General features: G+C 45.1%; 2 protein-coding genes across 10 annotated transcripts; one reads left to right on the forward strand and one right to left on the reverse strand.

Annotated features, from left to right (window-relative positions):
* Positions 1–939: 939 nt before the first annotated feature.
* On the forward strand, positions 940–11,085 carry ROPN1L (rhophilin associated tail protein 1 like). 5 transcript variants are annotated; one of them, XM_072853094.1, is made up of 7 exons: positions 940–1,269; positions 3,661–3,819; positions 4,479–4,502; positions 5,824–5,947; positions 6,119–6,280; positions 8,705–8,880; positions 10,751–11,085. In XM_072853094.1, exons 2-7 carry the CDS (start codon positions 3,689–3,691, stop codon positions 10,812–10,814), a joined length of 681 nt encoding a protein of 226 aa, XP_072709195.1. In that variant the 5' UTR covers positions 940–1,269; positions 3,661–3,688; the 3' UTR covers positions 10,815–11,085. The 5 variants fall into 5 exon arrangements, with proteins under 5 accessions (XP_072709195.1, XP_072709198.1, XP_072709193.1 ...); XM_072853092.1 differs by lacking the exon at positions 940–1,269 and adding an exon at positions 1,276–1,388 and having other exon boundaries at positions 10,751–11,080; XM_072853093.1 differs by lacking the exon at positions 940–1,269 and adding an exon at positions 1,541–1,866 and having other exon boundaries at positions 10,751–11,084.
* SNRNP48 (small nuclear ribonucleoprotein U11/U12 subunit 48) lies at positions 5,721–21,810 on the reverse strand. Of its 5 annotated transcripts, none has more exons than XM_072853090.1 (10): positions 21,486–21,810; positions 21,280–21,393; positions 21,000–21,060; positions 20,078–20,152; positions 17,200–17,388; positions 16,145–16,266; positions 15,584–15,699; positions 14,336–14,500; positions 12,018–12,077; positions 5,721–5,858 (listed from the first exon to the last, which is right to left on the reverse strand). In XM_072853090.1, the coding sequence occupies exons 1-9, from the start codon at positions 21,567–21,569 to the stop codon at positions 12,050–12,052; spliced, it is 954 nt and encodes a 317-aa protein (XP_072709191.1). In that variant the 5' UTR covers positions 21,570–21,810; the 3' UTR covers positions 5,721–5,858; positions 12,018–12,049. The 5 variants fall into 5 exon arrangements, with proteins under 5 accessions (XP_072709191.1, XP_072709192.1, XP_072709190.1 ...); XM_072853091.1 differs by lacking the exon at positions 5,721–5,858 and adding an exon at positions 6,681–7,563; XM_072853089.1 differs by lacking the exon at positions 5,721–5,858 and adding an exon at positions 6,681–7,567.
* Between the last annotated feature and the right edge of the window lie 689 nt (positions 21,811–22,499).

A 22,499-nucleotide genomic window follows, 5' to 3' on the forward strand; every position in this document is an offset into this window, starting at 1 on the left:
ACTTCTGCTGTTTACCTGTTATCCCTAGACACCTCTGAAAAACTGCTTTGTGAAATTAATTTAATTCCATTCTGTAAACCCCTGCAGGATGTTTGCTACAGGTATTTTTTTGCTATAGTGTTCTTAATTGTTTTAAAGCAGCTACCTGTTTAAAGAATAGATATGCCATGAATGTCAGAAGTTCACTGTTTTCATGTAGTTGCAGGAATCTCCAAGTATTTTGAGGCCCAATACTTGGCCTGTAGTCTATGCAGAGTACTCATGTTTTATGAAAAGATTAAACTGTTGTTAAAATGTGTGCTTTTTGTTCTCCAGGGACCGCCATTTTATGTTTGTCCTGCATGGCCGTACGCGTTCATCAGTGGGGACATAATGTGGATCAAGAAGGGCTGGCTTCAAATAAGATTATGTTCTTTTTCAGTAACGGTTTGGCCTGTTTCATGCGTGCAGCACCAAAGTTTCTTTGGAGCAATGGCTTGTGAAGGCTTTCTGAAGCAAATAATCCTATTATCAGGTTCATTTGAGTGCTCGGGCTACTTACAGCCCATGTTAGAAGGAACAGGAGTGGCACTGCTTTATAATCAAGACAGGAGATGCGCTAGCGTCTTTACAGAGGATGCCGTTCAGGTTGCCTCGGGTGCTGTTTTTACCTGCAGTGGAAAGAGCTGAGGCCTCGTAGTCCTCCAAGGCTTTGGCATGGAGTCCATCTCCAAGGGATGGAGAGGGCGCTTTGGCTCCTCTCTGTTCTGGAGCAGCTTGCCAGCATGTGTGGTGCTGGGTGTGGAGCAGCAGATGCGGAGAAGCAGCTCGAAGCATCTGGCACTGGCCATACTGTGCTTGGTGGGGGCAGCCTGCTGTCCTGGGGGCTGTATTGCTGTCCTGGATTTTGGGACTTGAGGCCGACTGCAGTGGAGGTGCTCCTGCCTGCCCGAAGTGGGCACCTGGGCTGTCATTTGCAGCAGCAGCCACTGCGAGTAACAGGAATTGTAGGGAGTACGTTGCCCTCTGTCTATTTTGCAGCTCAGGCAAGTGTTTGCTCCCATCTCCTCCAGCCCCGGAAGGGAGGTACGAGAGAACCGAAGTCACGATGGCTGTGCTGCACCCATGCTGCCAACCAAGCGGTGCCTCGTCGTGATCGGGGGGACACGCAGGGGCCAGCGGGCGGCAGGGAGCCCGGGGGACCCAGAGGCCAACCTCGCCGCTACGGGCTCCGCCCGGTGACTTACCCTTAGGGTGTTCCAGGTCCCTTCAGAAGTTTGGAGAAAACAGGTGTTGCTCCTGCATTTTCAACAACCCTCGCCTGGCCCCCGCCTTCCCCCGTTAAGCAGCGGCCCGGCCTCCCGCCCCGCCCCGCGTTGCCCGGGCAGCGGGGCCGCGGCGAGGGGCAGGTGAGGCGCCCTGCCCGGGCCTCCCCCAGCCCCGGGGGGGCGAGGCGGGGCGGCGCCGGGGAGGCCCCTCGGGGAGGCCGCGGCCGGGTGCTGCCGTTGCGGGCGGGTCCCGGGGGCGCTGCCCGGCGGCGGGACGGCGGCTGGGCTCCCCCCCCCCGGCCGCAGCTCTCCCGGCGCCGGGGCCTGGCGGCGGCCTCCGAGCCGTTGCATCAGGCGGCTCGTAACAATCGGCGCTCCCGATCGCTCGGGGCGGCCCGGGCGGAGGGAGGGGGCACCCGGCCCGGCTTGCCGGAGCCGGTGGGTGGGACGCGGACAGGCCGCTGTGCTCCCCTGCGGCCCTGGGCTGGCGGGCTGCTGTCGGCAGCGGCCAGGCGAGTCCAGTCTGCGTGCGCCCGCTTGTTGGTTGTAGCTTTGCACCCAGAACACCTGGGGCTAGTTTTGGCTGAAGGGAAAAATAAAAAATACGAGCAAGGAGGAGGTGAGAGAGGCTAGGTGACCGTTGTGTTTCGCAAGAGAGTAAGCCGCGTTAGCGCACAAGCGGTAGCTATTGCCGTGGCCTGATAGCGAAAAGTTGGGGAGGCTGGCTGACCCGCCTGCGTGTCTGCCCGGGAGGGGGGTGCGTGTACAGGAGGGTCCCTCTGCACAGCAGGGAACGCTTCTTCGGTGCGAGGGTGACCGGTGTGAGGGCACTGGCACGGGTTGCCCAGGGCGCGGTGCAGGCTCCCGCCTTGGAGCCACTCAGAAGCCGCCTGGAGATGGTCCCGGGCAGCCTGCTGCAGGTGGCCCTGCTTCAGCAGGGGCTCGGACCAGATGACCCCCAGAGGTCCCTGCCAGCCTCAACCCTTCTGTGACTCTGTGATTAATCGTTTACTGTAGAAAAGCGGCTCTCGTGCTTTTTTTCCCTCTCTACTTTTTCTTTTCTGATTAGTTTTTTATTCTTTTCTTTGACTGCTTCCCAAGGGCACATGTACACACACACATGTGTATTCCTTCCTCGAGGTTTTTATGTTCTCTAGCTTATCCCCGAATCCCCAGCCTTTGCCTTCAGCTTCAGTCCCTTGGCTAGAGCTGTGGTTTTGGATCATTACTGAAAGTGCATGACCAATGTAGTAATTAAATGCACACCTGAAGTCTGTCCCCGATGCAAATTTGTTGTGTTGGAGTAATGAAGACACTGTACCCTGTCTGTGTTTCTCCAGAAATGAAGTTCTGAGCATGGTTTGATCCTCAAAGGAGCCTTGAGTCACAGCAGTCCCATTCCTCCATCACTGACTTTTAATATTTTTTTTTTTTCCAATACAGGAAAATTCATGTGATGGGGGAGAAAGCCACCTGCCAGATACTCTTATTTTCATCTTAAAAATTAAAAAAATCTAAAGGGATAAAGGATGCTGTTGCATTGATTCCTTTCTTGACGCCGTTGCTTTCACTGTTCTTCCCTTCTGCCAATAGCTGACGTGTTTTCAGCTCTTTTGCTGAATCAGCTGAAGTAGGCTGTAGGTTGTGCTTTAAATGATGAGGAGAGCACCCGGATTTCCCACCAAATGTGCTCGGGTGCTATAATGGGATAAGGACCATACAATAACCTATGTCTGTCCCTTCTTTTGGATCCTGGGGAACAGGATTCTTTGCAGCAAGTTACATCCTGAATAAGACAAACCTACCTGTAGAGCTGTATGAGCAAAGTGCAATGCGTAATTGCAGCATATATGAATGTTCATCACTGTAATTTTTTTGATGTAAAGTCTGACAAGCACAAATTAATAACTTTTTGCTACAGTGTGTTTTGAATACATAAACACAGTAGAAGCTTGGTGATCTGCGTACTCCAGCTTCTGTACAAAAACGTCAACATGTTCCTTAGCTTGCAGGAGTGAGTTGTTGACATAGCTAGCTTTCACCTTGGCACGTGTGGTGCGATTTGTCTGGACTGCCTGTTTTACAAATTCGTATTGCGGTAGGTTTGAGGAGAAAAATCAGTTTAAAACGATATAAAGATACCTGTTAAAGTTGTAGTTGTCCTTACCCGGAGCTGTGGTCGGTGTCCAAGCTCCAGTCTCTTGCTTGGCATTGCCATCAAGTTTAAGGTTTTTAGAGAGTCGCAGTGCTCGTCTGTTTACCATTCTGAGTTTGTAGGTTCTCCAGTAGCCCCAGCAGTCATGTAGGACAGGAGGGAGTTTGGGTGCAAGCAATGTTCCTCTCCATATGCACATGCAGTTTTTAATTCACATTCTGCATCTGTGAACTGCTGTTTTATTACTATTTCTTTCAGGTCTTTTGTCACTGAACACGAACAGACCATGCCTCTTCCAGAAACCATGTTTTGTGCTCAGCAGATCAAAATCCCCCCTGAGCTACCCGATATCCTGAAGCAATTTACCAAAGCTGCTATTAGGACTCAGCCTCGTGATGTTTTGCGGTGGGCAGCTGCGTAAGTAGGATGTTCACATAATGATGTAGCACTATGTCTGTGGACCCGCAAAATCTCGCTGCTCCTGTTTATTGTATAGTGGAGCTGGCTTGACTATTAAATCAGCCTGTGTATTGCATATGTGCTTCTGTGCATTAATGCAGCATGTGAGCCTTTTAAAAATAGTGTAGTATTTGATCTATTTTCTGTTTTATTGAGGTTTAGGACTAGTGTATTTCTGGAATAGTTGTATTTCCATATAGAAGAATGCATCTTAATTTTTTTGTTATTGTTAATTGCTCTGTCCTTTAAGACCAAAGAGGTCCTTTAAGACCATAAAAGACCAAATCTTTTTTTTTTTTCCCCTCTCATGTGAAACTTAATTCAATTCTTGGAATTTAAAAGAAACCTAGAAATAGCTTTCTAATTCTTAAGCTTGCCTAGGTTTCTTTTTGTTGTTGTTGTTTCCAGGAACAAAATTAAGGAATCTCCTTAAATGTTACTGAAATAGGAAAAGATGTGTTGTGACTTCTGAAAAGTTGTGACTTCTCGGTGATAGTCCACATAATAAATCTCTCATCATAAAGTTGGTTTAAGATATTTAAATGTTTCTTTTTCTTTAACTTCTTTTTTTTTTCTTTTACTTCAACTGCTCACTGTCACTTTTTCCTGTCCTACAGTTTGTGTGGACAAGCTCTTGAAAGGTATCTGTGAGATGTTCTCAACTGGGGGGATTAAAAAAGTCTGTGCTGTGTATGTGAGGGAGGGGAGACTGTTAACAAAGCCAGGCTGGAGTCTGGCTAGTCCATTAAAAAGGAAAAAACCTGAAGCTGAATCGCTACAGCTGCCGTGTTGGAGAAAGGCAGGGGGAACATCTCAATGTGATGTGGACATGATGGCGATGGGGCGTGGTGTACCTCTGGGCAATGGACGTGCAGGGAGCTTGTCTCAGCCGAGCATTCAGGAGTGGCAGCTGCCAGGTAGCTTGAGCCTGCTGGGATGTGGGGCTGGTGAGAACAGGGCCAGCACGGCACTGCCGTGGCCACGCTGCTGGCCAGACCCTGACCTCTTAAACCCTTAAGACTAAAATTAAAGATCACACCAGCTGCATCAGAGGAGCCCCTGCAGATGGGTAGGCACAGGTTTCACACGCGCTGTGGGTGTTGTAGTGCTTGTCCCTGTTAATAATGAGATAGGAAAATGGATCTGGCTGAAAAATAGCCCAGGTATTAAATGTACATACATACCATGCGTCTGTTTCTATAGAGTCACACTACTTCAGTTCTGCAGTGCTGCTTACTGTGCATTTTGGCAAGTATTTGCACAGCATGGGATAGCCTGGGCATGGACATGGGTGACCAGGGCAGATGAGGGAGGGTGAGTGGAGAAACCCTTAAGTTAGACCTGCTATTGACTCAATGAAAACTAAGGGGTTTTTGCGTGGTTCAGATTGCTGGCCAGTTATGGCAGAGGTAGTTGCTCTTAAGGTGGTGGTAGCTTTATAATTAACAGGATATGCATCTAATTCCCTTTGTGCTCTAGTCTTAAATTTTATTTTGGAGTGGAGAGAAATAGCAGAAACACTGATGAGAGAGTTGCAGTGTAGATAGCCAGTTGTGTTTTTTGGGTAGCATGTGAGGGGAATGTTAAACAAATCAGCCCTAAGGTGCTCGTCAATTCAATGGGAAAAGCCTGTGCTTTGGTTTGCAAGCCCACTCTCATGTTAATAAATCACTCTCTGCCTTTGCCAAGAAGGGCTGAGTATATCATGCACAAAATAAGTTAGAATTATTTAGATCATCATAAAAAGGAGTGTGTAAAGTCTAAAGATTGTGGTTTCCACTAAAAAGAAAGGTCATATCTGGGCATGGGGAGATGGGAGCTGTGCGGGTGGCGGCTTGCCGAGTGCTGCCACTCCTGCGCAGGAGCATGCAGGTTCATTCACTGAACTGTAAGAGCATTTACTTCTCTGCAGCTTGTAATGGCCATGGGCATTGAAGTGTGTTGCTCTTCGCATTCGCTTAGGTATTTTTCAGCGTTGTCAAAAGGCGAGCCCCTTCCTGTGAAGGAGAGGATGGAAATGCCTTTAGCAACAGAGAAAACAGATGCTGGTTTGACCCCAGGACTCCTTAAAATCTTGCACAAACAGGTACAAACCGGCCTTTATCAAATGCACAATGCTGTCAAGGAATGCTGATGTGTTGGGGATGGCTGGGGAGACTGACTGTCAAGTATTTGATGTATTTTGGGGAGGAACTGTGTTCTTGGTTTCATTCTGGTTTTTGGAGTTCTTATTGTGGTACCATGATTTTGTTTAAAGCTTTCTCCCAAAGGCATGGTGAATGTTGCGGAACTCAAGGAAAAATGGAAGCATTTGTGCTTGCCAGAGGAGCAACTGAAAGCTATCCTGCAGTTGGATGACTTTGGCGAGGAGGTGGAATGGATGAAGTTTCTGGCACTTGGGTGCAGCGTGCTCGGCGGGGTATGTTCACAGCAGGAGCCCTCGTATCCAAATGCAGTCATATATGATCGTATAGGAGGTAGACCTTAGAACAATTAATGCAAATGGACTTTGGGGAATGGCGATTGCTTTTGCAGCAGCTGGCAAAGTGGCTTGCGTGTTTACTTCTGTTCCCCATCAGCTCTTGGTCAGGGGAGCGTAACCAGAAAGAGGGCTAAGTCCTCAGTTTACTGGGATGGCAGTAGAAGAGCAAGCATGTCCATGGGGAGCTTGGACCATGAGGGGAGAGGATGATAGAGGAATGATGCTTATGGCATCAGTGTAAATGTCCATGGAGGAGAACTGGAGGGATAAATTAAAACATCAATTTTTAATTGATTATGTAGTCAATTAAATTTCACAGAAGCAGTTAACGTTACTAAATCTACATTTAATTCTTTTAATGTCAGTAATAAAATCGCAGCAGAGCATTTCAGCAGAATGAGAGATTATAAAATGTACTAAGCTGATGTTCTTATGGAGTATAATATTTTTAATGACTACTACAGTAGGAAAGAAGGGGTACTAAAAAGCAAATACATGTTAAATAATATTTTGAGAATGCTGCAATATCTGGAAGCCCTGAATGTTCACCTGGCCTGGCGATGCAATCGTGTGTTTATATATATTTATTCATTTCAACTGTGTATTTCTTGATTCCAATCCCTCTCCCAGCATGATTTTGTAGTTTGGGTTCTTTTCTTCTTTTAAACAAAAAGTAACAGCAACATTACTTATTTGAAACAAGAATCAAAACAAAAACAGAGTCACAGGAACATCATTCTGGTGAAACTAGGCAGTCTAAATTTACCTCCATCTATCCATCCTTTCAGATAAAGTGAATTATTTGATTTCTTCTCTACATATTGAAACCTAAACGTAAGTTTCCTAAACCAGAGAGGAAGGTGCACACAAATCTACATTCGTTTTCCTGCAGCTGTAAATGGTGTTCATAGTTGAATAGGGTCACTGGTAAGATACAAGAGTAGACAAGTATGAGCTTCTTAAAAACACTAGTCATCTGAAGTTTCTTGCTGTAAAGCACTGATGCGTATTTACAGCCTTGGAGAAATGACCACACAAGTAGCCTGCTAAACTGTCTTTGACAGGTGGGGAAATCGATGTGAATAACTTTGCCGCACTGTGAGAGCGAGCGAGTGGCAGCTTGGAGTGGCAGGAGCAGGAACGGCAGTAGAGGGGTAGCAAACTGCGGAGGGTAGAGTCTGCCATCATGTAGGCAGCTGCCTCTCCTTCCCCACAGAGGCCTTCCTGGGGAGGAAATACATTAAGTAAAATTGCTAAGGGATTATAAAATGGCACTTCTCTGGCCTGTGTTCTGGATCTTGAACAGATACTGCATTTATTTTAAATATTGCTGTTCTACTGTTAGGAAATACTTATTTCTTACAAACTCATTGCTTGCTTATTAATGAAGAGGTAAGGATAAATTTTGAAAAAGTTATAACAAAAAATATTACTACTTGAGTTAAAAAAGGCCTGTGTGGGGTTGTTTTTTGGTTTTGTTTGTTTGTGTCTTTGTTTTAATGGCATCCAACCAGTCTTTGACTCAATGAAGCTCAATGCTGAACTTTTCCACATTTCCCCGTATAGCTCAGCATGCATAGGGCACTGGATTATAGACATTGTATTGAGTAAAGGATTTTTTAAAAGTATATTTGGAATTAATACTATGAGGCGTATTTGTTCTAAAGGAACTTGGATGTTATTTGGCTTTGACTAAAACTGAAACCTTCTTGAAATGCTGTTTTGCCTTTTCTACTAACTACTAAAATGGAACTTGCATACAAATACGGACAATAGTAAATATCAGCATTCCTAAAAATTAATATCATACCAAATTATATCATAATAAAAAAGTCATCCAAACCATATGAATTTTCTGGGGTTTGTAGATTTGTCTGTCTTAACTGCTGCTGAGAATTCCTTTAGATCCATTGAGATAAGAAATACATATACATAGATACATACACACCACACATATATATATATATATAGTGTGCGTTCCCGCCCTCCCCCCCCCCCGAGAGAGAGAGAGATATCTAGGTATAGTGACATTTGAGCTTTTACAGTAGCAGAATTGGCCATATTGCAATTGAGCAATTTGGCCATATTGGAGATAAGGCTCAGACTACCCTGTGCAATCTTAAAACATCATGGGATTCTGGTATTTCTTACTTGTGTTTCTACTAAACTTCATTATTGTTTCCATCCCTGGACCTGCACTGAAGGGTAAATTTGGGGTTGAAAGCTAGGTAATGATGACAAAGCCTTCGTCTCATTTACACTCACTTTCAGCGCCTTACAGAGTGGATTTTGTTGTGGTATGCAAAGGATGTTCATGGCTCTGATACTGTTCCTTTCATTTCTTGACTGAACCCCCTACAGTCCTTACTGAGTTCAATGAAACATGCCTGTGAAATCTTAACAAGGGACCCAGAAGGGGGAGCAGCTCGCGTTCCCTTCGAAACATTCTCGTTCCTCTACTCCTATTTGGCCAGTATCGATGGAGAGATACCAGAGGAGAAAACTGAAGCATTCCTCCACAGAATTAAAGAACAAGCGTAAGTAAAAATCCATGCATGGAATTTGAATGTATGGATCACCTCTGGGTTCTCCATAAACCTTTAATTTCAGGTGAACAGTCTATCTTCACTTTGGGTGTAGCCACAATGACAGAGTAAAAGTTGACTAAAGTTATATTGAAAGTGTACAGTTATTTTTTGTTAAGTGGTAAACATCTGGGTCTGAACTGTTAAATGATAAATTATTATTTATCCATCTTTCTTTGAAATATTGAAGTCACTACCTGGTGGTATAACTTTCCCTGTAGGAAGCAATTATATACATGTTTGTATCATCTGCATATTACTGGTACTGGAACCAGCAGCATCTTACGGGCTGCTCTTTTGATTTAACGTAGACCATAAATCAGAGAGAGAAACTGGGAGTCCCCACTTGAAGTCTGAAGTTTCTGTCATGTTTCTCCTGAATTACTTCTCCCTAGAAATTTTGTTGGTGAAATATTTAGCGTATGCTTGGTCTTAAATGGTTTGGCTCTTCAATTTCTGTAGTATTAGCTATGGTAAATTGTCCTTCCTGGAATGGTCTTAGTGTTTGTTGCCTTCAGTGGATATAAAGGGCAAAGGCAGGACATAGCCCCACCTGAAGACTTAATCCTGTTTTGCTATTTGTACCAAGCTGGGGTGGTTGGGTACACTTCTAGTCTGTTGTGTTTCTCTTTCTGCTTGCTCTGGGGTTGGCTTTATAGTTTGGCGTCAGTCTTGTCAGTAAGCCGCGAACTGATGTGATTCTTCACAGCAGGAGATGCGTAAGTTGAAGGTTGAGCAAAAACTCACTGTGTGCGCCTATCCATTTTGCTATCGTCAACAGCTGTGTTCAGGCCTTTGCTGTGCTGTTGTGTAGTCTTTGGCTTGCTTCATAGTGAAGAGGCAACCCTGTTCTCACCTCTTGACTTCATAGAGTAGTTTGTTAGCAAATGATGGTTTCCCCCAATATTATTAGGTGCCCTTCTTACAGGATGGGGTAGAGAATACCCTGTTGGTGATCAGTCCATTCAAAGTGCACTGCCATTTTCTGATGTGCTGTCACCATCGTTGGTGCTCACAGCTTGTTTGTTCTGAATACTTCTGGACACCTGCACTTCATGATGATCAATAGGGTACTCGCATAGTTTGGCTACCTTTTTTCTTGAGCACACCAACACTACTCTGTTGCTTTAAACAGATGGTTGATCATATTTTCGTCAACTTCTACAACAGCAAAAGCTTAAAATTCATAGGCTTGTGCTAACAGCTCTACTAACCAGGCCTAACTCATGTTAACTGCTACAGGTGAAAATCTCATCTCTAATAGACTTGGATTGGTTATGTGAAGTCTCATGCTCACAAAACTCAATGTCAAAACCTTTTAACTTTTTAGCAGATGGAGGAAAGGATCCATCAAGATACTGCATATACTCCTGCTAGAATTAGCATTAGGAATGTATGAAAATGACAGTGTCTTCGATCCAGCTGTCAGTGATAAACTCCCACTCATTTTATCCATAGTCTCACACAGGTCACATAAAATGCACTTTATTTTTAACCAATTTTAAAAGATCCATAACAAGCTTGTCCTCCAAGTGCTGCCTACGTGGCATGTTTGCAGACAGATACCGACTATTCCTACCATCTATCTGGAATTGGTCTTTCTGTCTTAGATTGCTACTTAGCTCCATGTACATGGGAGCACACAAGTGAACTGATTTGTTTTGTCATTAGTTACCAGACTGACAATTTGTATTAAGAACCACTTTTTAATTACACCGCTCTTGCTTGCAATTAATATAACCCTCAATTGTATCTTGTCCAACACACTAGGATTTACCATGTTAAAGTGTTGTTCTAAAACATTTGGTTTATTCCTTTCCAGTGACCAACAAACTGGCATGGTGCTGCTCAGAAACTTTCTGACCCAGCCCTCGACACTGTTTTGATCAAGCCTACTCTTCAGCACTAGGTGAGAGGGGAAAAAAAAAAAAGGAATAAATATGTGCAAGAAAATAGTTTGTGTTCAAAGAACCGTTATTTGCACATTACAATACAAGAAGATCCTCTTCTCTGGCACTTCCTTTTCTTTATCCCACTCTTGAAATGGCCCTAGGTGGACGTTAATTGAATACATGGTTATACTGTTCTCCTGCCTCTCAAATACTGATGCTCGCACCTAGGGAGTGGTACCTTCACTCATCTGTTTATATTGAGTAAAATCTATTTTGTTATGGATCTTCCTACCTATACTTCACAAGTGATTGTAAGAAAAGAAGTAAACCACAAAATTAAATTTAGAGAAGACTGGGACAGCTATACTTGGTGCATTTCTCATTATGTGTCTGGATAGCACTGACTTTTTTTTGACTCCTACACAAGTACAGCTTGTCTTTTGACTACCTTGTCTGAATGAACAAGCTCTATTAAATGAATAGTTTTACCAAGCCTTAATTCAACATGAACAACCCTGTGGCTGAGCTGCTGGAAGAAACATCAACTCAAGAAAGGACAGCAATGATTCCATGTTGTTTTCCTTCTAATTAGGACCCTTTCAGAACTTAATATCCTTATCCATTCTTAGATGGACTTTTCTAATTAAGGATCTGGTTTAAAATAAGTCTTGTTTTCTGACAGAAAAGCTACTGCATTTGTCAACATAGGTGAGGAAATGCCTGACACACAGTTCAGCCTGGTTTTGAGTTGAACAGCTGTAGTAGGTACAGAAGTCTAAATCAATCAGAACTGGACTAAGTATTTAGTGACAGGTAATAATTCTTAACGGCAGAAACGATTGAGATGAGTCAGGATACTAGTGGCTACAGTAAAACCGGAGAGATTCCAGTGCCAGAAAAGGCTAAAGCCAGGAGCATATGGAGTGCCCTCTCCTGGCAACTCAATCAAACAGAAGGTATTGTAGGAAAGATGGATCTGCAACCTTGTTCTTTTATAGATGCTTATTTTGTTGAAGTAACAAGCTTGGCTGATGATGACTGACCGTGCTGTAGCAGACTGCGTGAGGAATTAACAGGACTAGAAATTGATATAATAAAAATATCACTGAAGCTAACCGGAACCCTCCTGCACACCCTTACTATGTACCTCCATGCTTAAGTTCTATTGTTTTATCAACCTCTATCACTAATACTTACATGTTAGTCTACAGGATGGGAACTCCTCCTGATTATTTCTGGGAGGAAATCTGTATGCACCTGGTGGTTGAAAACAGCAATCAGTAATATTACAAGTGTCCTTGGTACCTCCCCACTGGTTTCTGTGGAGAGCTATATTCTCATCATCTTTGCCAGACGACATTGATCCTAAATTTCTTTGAGCATGAACTTGGGAACAGTAACTTTCCCATTATTGTCCTTTTACCACTAGCTGCAGTTGAAGATATTTTAGCCTGTTGGAGAACTCTGAAATCTGCCCTCTCACCTCTGGTACATGCTGTAACTAGGCAGTAAGCGCTGTCTTTCTGGAACACTGCTCCCAGAGGTGACAATGTCAGGTGGGAGGGTAGGAAGGGAGCTCTCTTCATGCCTTTTCACTTGTTATTGATCCTAGACTCCAGGGATTAGCTCTGTTCTATATCCACTAACTATGGGCCAGGAAGGCAAATTAGTACAGCCTGTCACAGATTTCATTCTTTAGCCTTGTCAGACTAAACTCAGATAGATCAGAGAGATCAATACAATTTATTAATAGATGCATTAGTGTTACACATTTACACATTTTCTGACATATACTGCTTCCATCCTGACAAACCTTAACACTGTTTCATTTTTGTCTCCAAGCACAGCTGTGATGCAACACCAATATTATGTACACAGCATTACTGTCCCTGGCACAACAGCAGTAACGATAGTTCCTGTGCAAGTACTTTTTTGAACAGCTGACAAACCAAATAATCAGGTTCTTGCTTCTACTTTCTTTTATGGCTGTGATATTTGTCTTCATCCCTGAAACAAAACAAAACCACAAACATTGTGTGTGCTGTTAGGCTCAGACTGACAGAATCTGAAAGAAAAAAACACTTGGAAAATGGAAGGCTCTCATTAAATGTAATCATGTCCTCTTCTAAGGAAAGTAAGTAAACTACTTTAAGACAGTTTATTTCCCATGCTGTTTTAATCAAAGTCTTGTCATACGGTGCCATAGTGGCAATTAGTTTAGGATGAATGGCATCACTGTGTAATGAAGCTAATTTTGAGACAAGCATGCACTCCCATCCATGCAGTTATCTACAGCATTTCTTCCCTACATGCTAGGGACAATGCAGCATTTCTTCTGCTCAACAGCCTAAGTCTTTACTCAAACAAGGGTCCGACACACCTATGGTCTTGCAGATGCAAATGTGCCCTTGTTGATGGTATTATAAGGTACAGCCTAGATTTGTTCCCTTTTCCCTAAAAATATGTCCAGAACTACTGAAGAGCAACAGCATTGTTTTGAAGCATTTACCATGGAAAAGCTAGTCAAGTAATTGTATGTATATACATTATGGCTGAATATGAGCTGGCAGTGTGCCCAGGTGGCCAAGAAGGTCAATAGCATCCTGGCTTGTATCAGAAATAGTGGGGCCAGCAGGAGCAGGGAAGTGACAGTGCCCCCATACTCGTCACTGATGAGGCCGCACCTTGAATACTGTGTGCAGGAGCGGCTGGGGGAACTGGGGTTGTTTAGCCTGCAGAAAAGGAGGCTGAGGGGAGACCTTATCGCTCTCTACAACTACCTGAAAGGAGGTTGTAGAAAGGTGGGTGTCAGTCTCTTCTCGCAAGTAACAAGCCATAGGACAAGAGGAAATGGCCTCAAGTTGCACCAGGGGAGGTTTAGATTGGATATTAGGAAAAATTTCCTCACCAAAAGGGTTGTCAAGCACTGGAACAGGCTGCCCAGGGAAGTGGTTGAGTCACCATCCCTGGAGGTATTTCAAAGAAAGACGTGTAGACGTGGCACTTAGGGACATGGTTTAGTGGTGGACTTGGCAGTGCTAGGTTTATGGTTGGACTTGATCTTCAAGGTCTTTTCCAACCTAAATAATTCTATGATATTAGTGAAACAAACAGTCCTATTTATTAAGTCCCAGTGTAAACTAGAGCAGAAATCAGTATTAGACATGACAAGCACACTTATTTGCTTAAATGGACAATATGTCCCCCTATGCATACGTTGATCAAGAAGTAAAATAGCCTGCGACAGTACTGTGCTAATCCTGTAGTGTGCTGTTGAAAGTGTCACCTTTCAGATGTGAGAGTAAATTCTGAAGTCTGGATCACAGTTTATGATCGCACAGCAAGTTCTGTTTAGTATGAGTAGCCTCATGCCACTGGCTTGTTATGCTGTATATGAGATGAGCCTAGCTTTTTTACTGGACTAGATATTCTAATCCTCTGCAATAAATCTCATAGCCAATGGCTACAGCTGCCTGATTCAGAAGCAGGAGTCAGCTGACACTATTTATGCTCACCTCTCTCTTCTTCTCTGAGAATCTCTGTCTTTGCCTCTTTCGCGACTCCTTTTTCGTTTATTGGGACTCCTGCTGGTCTCTCTCCTATGTCTGGTGCGTTCAGTATCCTTATAGCTTCCTCCAGACTGCCGTGAGTCCACTGAAGCTGACCGCCTGTCTTCCTTTCTGAAAAAAAGGTTATTTATTTTATTGAATAAAAATAGTTTCACAGTCACTATTGTTATCTGTACCAGTTTTGTAATATAATGACCTACCAATGCTGTAAGACAGAGGATACATCTTTTATTAAGCCTCTCTATCTCCCCAAGAAATACAGTCCCTCCCAAAGGAGGCCCAAAGTCCATGCTCTTGTATGTGCACATCTCAATTTAATCCAGTTATTTCTTACAAACACTGCCTCTCGGTCTTATCAACTCTGCTCATGAAACAGGAGACAGTAGAAGGGGTTTGCTGTTTTGCTTTAAATCCCTAACTCTTCAACCACTTGCCTTAAGCTGCTACCTACAGCTGGAGAACCCAGCAAGCCTGATCTGTAGGGCCTTTTCATTCACCTTCATTTTAATGCTGAAAACAAACACCTCAAGTGTCACCTTTTAGTTTGTTTCAACAACATTTTCATCTCAAAGATCTCCTGAAGAAGCACAAATAGGCTATAGGAATAATGGTCATCATGATTCCATTTTTATTTCAGTGACAAATGTTTGGAAGAGCGTGAAGTGTTGCTTGACACACAGAGATATGTATACATAAAACACACTCCCAGTTAGCACATTCACACTCCCATTCACCGTGATAAAAGCTGTAAAGGATCCCCATATTTACTAAGTTAGGAAAACCTTATCTCTGAGGTATTTTATATTATATCTACCACAGCATTTCCTGTCATGGGGTAGGGAAAGAAATTGTGTACCTGTATTTAAGTGTCATTCTGTCCCCAGTTATCACCTATATATGCACCTGGACATGCAGGGAGCAATATTCTTTCCCCAGCTCCACTAGAAACTACCTGTTCATCTGGATCACTTGCAACTTACCTCCTTACCCCTGAAAGAAAGTTAGTAATTCATTTTTCCCCATCCTTCATGCAGACAGAGCTTCTCAAGCAAGAGCTTAACAGAATTAGTATAAAATAAACTGTGTATGTGTCTCAGCCAAGGTTGGTATGTGCTATTAGAAAGAGGTAATAGGAAAACATTACAGGCTATCAGGCTGCTGACATCGCTGAGGAATTTGCCAACTGTGACATACCTTCCTGAAGATTTTGACTTCCCTCCTTCACATATCTCTGCATTATCCAACCTGTTCTCCTCCTGCCAGTGATTGCTGAGTTCTTCCATATGCACACCAATCACATCCCGAATCACCTGCAGATTAAGATATATTAAAGACAAACAACAAAAAAAAGCAGTATGTCATGGTAGTGGCCTGAACTAGCAACTAGACAGCAGAAGGTATACATCTCAAAAAAAATTCCCCCAAAAACCTACACATCAGACATTTCAATGGGAAGTCTTATTTGCAGAAATAGGCATTTCAGCATAAGTTTAATAGCATCATTTTACAACAGACAGTAAACTATATCTTATTGGTATTTTCACATTCAAAATTTAATAGTCAGAAATGCTCCTGTTATTTGTAACTTGCTGCAACAAACCACAACCAAAAAGAGATTCCTCTATAGTTTGCACTCTAATACGGCAGTGGAAAAAGAGGCATTTTCCTTGTCTAAAAGGGTATACCATTGCTTATGCTGATATAAAATAAGCACTTTTGTGCAAAAATATCATAGCTTTCTCTTCAGATACTCACCTCAGTGTAAGACTTCTTTGTTATATGAACATTCTTAGCCCTGTATGACTGCCGCCGCCTTTTGTAGTCTCGCATTTCAGCCAGAATTTCAAGATGGGACTTTGGACCTTTCTGACTATCATCTAGCAAAAAATTGAAAGTAAAACAAATGGTCATTAGCAGGACATTAGCACCTGCAGGTATGCAAGTCTGGTGCTTTAGTAATAAATCTGAAACATAAAACATATTGTGTTCTTTTTGAAGTTTCTCCAGTATTTAGTACCTATTACAAATTCAGCACAAGCTTCCTCTCCAACCTTCTTGCTAGCTGTTTACACAAGACTAAAAAGCCACCAAGCAAATGTTGTTACGTGATCTCAGTCTCCTGACAGTGATCCAAATCAATATACGGGCTTGTGATTTGGTCAAACGCCTACAAAAATACAGGCCTGGTTTTCAAAGCCAGTATTACAATAAGACACAAAGATTGAGAAAGCCAGATTATGTAAAACATTTACCTGTGTAGATGACAAACACTATCTCCTACCTCCTAGGCATAACAGGGCCCACAGGATAACACAGATGCTTATGTTGCACTTGGTATAGTTACAAACTGGCATGACTCAACGTGGATGAGAGGCCTCGGTCCAACAGACCCATTTGTATATTGCTCAAGAGCTCCGTCAGACTACTGCCAACCTTTCTTGTTCGGCTTTTATTCTTAAGTGATCTTTAATCACATCATATCTTATAGCAAATACTGTTCCAAGCTGTGCAGTAAGGTGGCAACATTAAGCAACCTGAAGTTAGCTGCAGCAAAACCAAAAGATCCATTCACTAAGATACACACAGTACATGTGCCAAGAGCAGAGCACCAAGGCTTTCTCAGAAGGAAAACAACATAAAAGATAGCAAACTAGTGTTTTCTGATGCCAGGTCTCTGATGTGGCTTTTAAGAACAGTACGCTGTACTAAAAATAGCACAAGCAATTCTGTTTGGCTTTCAACAAAACTCATCTAACTACACAAAGTGAAAGTTCTGAGCCATAAATTCAACAATAGACCATTCTTCAAACCTTGGGTGATTTTTGCTGCTAAATCCACAAAGAGGTCGCTGTCATTTTCCATGATTTGGGATCTAGACCTCTGTTTCTTTGTTTCCTCAACAACATAATCATAAAGAGCAAGGCGATCAGCTTGAGTCAGGTCACAGGTGAAACGCTTGTGATTTTGAGGAACTTCTACAGGCAGTAATGAGTAAGATCCTGGAGGTCGAACAGACAGCTGTTATTAGTAAAATAGCATAATTACACAGGAAAACACCGAAAAGCTCAACAAACAAACAATGCAGTAAACACCCATGCTGTTTTCATCCTTCCCCTACATATTTGTTTCATCCTTCTTCATTTGAAAGGATAAAAATTGCTCAAAGAAAAAAAAGGCCCAAATCCCTCCCCAGCCCCACGTAGGTTGTATAACCTCTCTTGACTGCTTACGCTGTTACAGGTTTTCATGTGCTTTGAAGGGAACATACTAGATGAGATCAAAAGGACACTCTGTATTGTCCCATCCATTTCAGCTCTTGGCTTACAAGCTAAAGCAAGAGAGAGGAGGCTGTAGCTCTAACTTGTGGGTTTGTCTTACTCCTAAAATTTTCTGTAAAGTACTAGCTGCAAAATACCTGTTGTTCTGCCAACAAGAATGAAAGCTTCTAGGAGACTAGATAACTGGGCACTGTGCAAATCAGTCTCACTCACACTGTCACTTTCTCTACACAGCTTTTGTAACAGACTGCCACAGGCTTTTATAGCTAAAAGGGCTACAAACGCACTTTCAAGATGCTCCAGATTAGTTCAGATAACTAACTTTAAAGTAAAGAAAACAAACACACTGCCTGCACACTCTTCTTTCCCTGAATGATCAGCCCAGTACTCACTCTTCCCATTCCCTACACATCCTCCAAACAAACAATAAATCCATTCTCAATCCATTGCAACAGCAGCAGAGCGACTTCCCTAAAGAGACAGGATGCAGTATTCTAGGGTATTGCCTGCAGAAAAGCATTTTACTCCAGAACATTCAAATTCCCAGCAATCATTGACCTGGCCTCCATAATCCTGGCCTCCCACAATGCAACCTTCTCCCTGCAAGGCACAATCCCACACAGATGTATGTCTCCAGGCAGACAGAAGAGCCAACGCATAAGACAGCGTGTATGCAGGAGCCTTCGCAACAGCAAAGCTACCGATTGTCTAGATTATTCAGCACTTAATGGAAGCTGGGCAATCCTTCACATCCTGTTGTCACTAAAGACAGCAAAGAAGAGGAAGAGCAGCCACAATAACTCTACAACAACAAACCTAAAATACAAGATTTCCTCATTACTGTACTTGGAGCCTAAACCAGAACTTTTCTAATCCAAACTAACAGATTTAAACACGAACACTAGAATTTCGTTTTTAGAATGCTCTGTTCTTACAGGGTCACGGAAGCCCATAAAAGCATCCTAATAGTTACGTCCATGTGATTTTACTAGAATTTCACAACTTGTGAGTAAGACCAGCTTTCCTGTCCTATTATCTAGCTATTCTAATATCCTAAATATGGCTAGAATTTTTTAAAAACAAACAAATAAAATTACTTCCTTTCATACAGTCAGTCAAAAGGAAATTTACAATGAAAAATGCTTTCCATTTGTTTCTGTTTCCAAGACTTTAAATTCAACAAACAATTCCAAGTCAGTAAATCTTACAATAGGCCAAGATGCCACAATGAAAACCACCCCAATACAGTTTTAGTGTTATCTTCAGAGAAATGCAAGCTTGCAGTGAAAACTGGATAGCAAACACTGGCAGCCAGTGGCTCACTGATGTATCTTTGCAATGCACCACTTAATAAAGGGTTTATCTGTTTCTTGTCTACTTGGATGTGCTTGTGTCAAATTAATGAGTTACCACTTCCCTCCAGAGAAAATGCACCCAACGTGCTCCAAACACAGTACCCATCACATGAAAGCTCCTTCCCAAGGAACTGTCTGTTAAGGTTCCATTTGCTATGCCGGAAAAACAAAGACAACATGAAAAACTATGCCTGAGCAAGCGCTGCTGTATTTGACTGTCAGGAAAGTAGAACAAACTTTTCTTTCTGCACATATATGTTTACCACACTAAAAGACTACAGACAGTAAATGCTGTATCTTTCAGGTGCTGCAGTAATTTCCAAACCATATGCTGCAGCTCTACAGTGGTTTCTATAGGTCGCCCTACTTTTCTACTCTGTCTTGGTCTGAACTCTCAGAGAGAAGCATAGCTCAGTCTTAACCTGGTCCCCAGACAGGTCACAAAGCCCCCTGAAAAATGAAACATAAAGTGACTAATGAGCTGGGAGCAGTGGTAAAAGACAACATCATATTTGCAGATTCTTAGGACAGTCTTGAAACAATCCAACGTAATCATATGCATGTTGTTTGGGTTTTAATCTGAGAAATGGTGGACAAGCACATACAGCTCACATCTATCGTTAATGTAACGTTAAACAAAACGTTACATTAAGAACTATTACATGAAGAACAAGGCTGGAGGCAGCGTTAGAAGAGTTTGGGCCACAAAGAGCAGAAGGATAACATCAGAAAACACAGGGAGAAAGTAAAGTGTAGGTAGTGGGATGGGAAGTGAAGGACTAGCGCTTTAAGAAACTCGTGAATTTTGCAGTGTTGATTTCCCAGTCATGACAAGAACTAAAGATGTGAGCACAACAGACTCAAATTCTCTTATCTAGTTGCCTTGAGTAGAGAAAGTAGTTATGCTCCAAAATATACAAGGGAAGGAATATTAAAAATAAATCAAAAAAATTCCTCACAGCAGTTTGCAACTACAACGAAGCTGCAAGGGGAAGACAAGAGCAGCTCTCACATAAGAGCTGATAAAGTTGTCTCAGTATCTGCTTGCTACTTACCTTCGCTGTAGCCTGTACCTTCTTTCACACTTTGAGCTCTAGCTTGCTTAACAATGTGAAACTGTAGATCTTTGTCTGCAGAGAAGACAAAAATATCACAGAACTTTTACATCAAGTACTTGGTAAGGTTACTCTTCATTCCCCAACCCCTATTATGAGACTTACAGCATGTTACAGAACACTGTAGTTTTATTTATGCATAAGAGAGTGTCCTATCTAAAAATATCATTTTTATCTATTCCATATTTGAACTGGGGGGGTGGGAGAAGAAGGAGGAGGATTTCCAGGTTACAGGGATATGGAAAAATAAAGGTATGTGTATTACAATTCTCTTCTGTACCATTACTATATCCACAAACTCTAGGGCCAGTTTTTCCACCTTCTAAGCATGTTTTAGTACACTTTCAGCACTTGATGCAAGGTGAACATTAGAAGAACCTGGAAAATAACCTAAGAGGGGGAAAAAAAAGACCCTCCTTGGATTTGATGATGAAAACAGCCAAGTGACCTACAGAAGAGAATTACACAGTGACAGATGCGTAATGATGGTAAATTAAAGCAAAGCACAATGGTGAGAAAATAAACCTACTGATGGAAACAATCAGTTTTTCTAAGAGCCCTTGGAGAGCTTATGGCTGGCAAGGCAGCAGGGTGTGCTACTGTGAGGACCCGGACTCTGCCCCCCGGGGTCTCCCCTCAGCCCTCTCCCCCGCCCTCCCTGGGGTCTCCCCTCAGCCCCATCCTCTGCCCCCCCGGGGTTTCCCCTCAGCCCCTCATCCTCTGCCCCCCCGGGGTTTCCCCTCAGCCCCTCATCCTCTGCCCCCCCGCGGCCCTCGGGTCTCCCTTCAGCCCCATCCTCTCCCCCCCCCGCCGGGTCTCCCCTCAGCCCCAGCTGTCCCTCCCCGGGGGCGCTGCCGCTCACCCATGGCGACGGTGGGAACCTTCAGGTTTTCGTAGAAAAAGCTGGAGTCGTACATCTCAGCCTGCAGGACCAAAAGGCTCAGTCAAGGCCCCGGGGCCGCCCCCAGCGATACCGGCTCCGGGCTCGGCCGCCGAGTCGCTCCCAGCCAGCCAGGACCCCCCGCCCACGCCCTCAGGCCACTGCCGCCCGTCAGCCGGGCAGGCGACACCCCCACGGCAGAAGCCGCCAGCCCCGTGTGCCCCCCGCCAGGTAACTCTCTCGGAGCCGGCCCGGCGCCCACCTCCTCCTCGGCGGAGTAGCCCATCTTGCGGAGCCGGCAGGACGCGGCGTGCCTCTCCAGCGACGCCCGGGGAACGCGGTGATGGACGTCGTAGGGGCACGGCACCCGCTCCACCTGCCGGCGGGACACGGGTCAGCGCGCACCGCCACCCCGCCGCCCCGTTCCCCACCCCGGCGAAGGCCCTGCCGCCGCCGCCGCCGCCCTACCGGGTCCCCGAGCCACACCGCGCAGGGAGCCGCCATCGCGGGCTGCCGCCGAGGTCCCGTGACCGGGGGCGGGGCCGGCGCCATGTTTACTGAGGGCGCTCCCGCCGCACAGGATGGTGGGGCTGCGGCGCCATCTTGCCCGGCGGCCGGTTCCGGAAGGGAAGACGTGCTGCCTGCACGCTGCGGGCGGCAGCCCCGCGCCTTCCTAGCGCGGGGAGGGCCCGCAGCAGCCCTGGCGCGGCGCGGCGCGGCGGGAGACCCGGGGAAGAGCCGGGGCAGAACCGGGGCGGAGAGGCGGCAAGGGGTGCGGTGCCTGCCCGCCGTCACTTCCGGGCAGGTGGCCGTTGGGCCGCCGTGACAGCCGCCACGGCCCGCAGCGCGGCGAGCGCGCGCCCTCTACCGGCGGGAGGGGGCAAGGGCGGCGCGGGGAGGCCGCGGGTCCCACCGCCCTCCCCGGCTGCCGGGAGGTGGCCGCCGCGGAGGGGGACTCCGCAGAGCCCGGGGAAGTGCCGCGCCCGAAATCGTGCTCCGGAGACCGCTGCCTGTCTCTCAGAGGCGGCGGGGGCAGCTGTGTGCGGGGCTAAGGCCCGCAGCGGGCTGCCCAGCGCTGGCGGAGGGGCTCCTCAGCCCGGGCGCCCGGGCCTGAGGAGAGTGCCCGCAGCCGGAAACCCTCAGCAGCGGCGGGGTGGGTCCAGGCCCGCGGTGGGGTGTGCCCCGCACCTTGGGGCCTCTCTGGGGAAGAGGAGTCTGGCAGCAGCGGTTATTCCGCGAGGGCACTGCTACCTTCCTGCTCCTTTCTGGGCAAACGCTGAGGGCAGCCTCCTTTTTCTTCACTAGACCCAGCTCTGAGCTGCTCACCAGCTTTAGCGAGGGCCAGTTTCTTTTCTGAGCCTGCCTGGGTGCCTCAGGGCAGGAGCCAGCCCCCCAAAGCACATGCCTGTTCGCGATGGGGCAGGAGGAACATCAGTCTCCTCAAGGCCGTTGAGGCCCCGATGCCCATTCCCTCTTGCAGCC

Source organism: Ciconia boyciana, chromosome 2, assembly GCF_034638445.1.
Source record: "Ciconia boyciana chromosome 2, ASM3463844v1, whole genome shotgun sequence".
Classification (NCBI taxonomy): domain Eukaryota; kingdom Metazoa; phylum Chordata; class Aves; order Ciconiiformes; family Ciconiidae; genus Ciconia; species Ciconia boyciana.

Bases quoted from the DNA above. Each gene is read 5' to 3' on its own strand.
- ROPN1L (XM_072853094.1), top strand. From the start codon at position 3,689: ATGCCTCTTCCAGAAACCATGTTTTGTGCTCAGCAGATCAAAATCCCC. The intron at 4,503-5,823 runs GTATCTGTGAGA...GCATTCGCTTAG, and splicing joins TGTGGACAAGCTCTTGAAAG to GTATTTTTCAGCGTTGTCAA. The intron at 8,881-10,750 runs GTAAGTAAAAAT...ATTCCTTTCCAG, and splicing joins CACAGAATTAAAGAACAAGC to TGACCAACAAACTGGCATGG.
- SNRNP48 (XM_072853087.1), bottom strand. From the start codon at position 21,569: ATGGCGCCGGCCCCGCCCCCGGTCACGGGACCTCGGCGGCAGCCCGCG. The intron at 20,153-20,999 runs GTGAGCGGCAGC...TCTTCTCTGCAG, and splicing joins GGTTCCCACCGTCGCCATGG to ACAAAGATCTACAGTTTCAC. The intron at 16,267-17,199 runs GTTTGAAGAATG...ATTTTTTGCTAG, and splicing joins AGCAGCAAAAATCACCCAAG to ATGATAGTCAGAAAGGTCCA.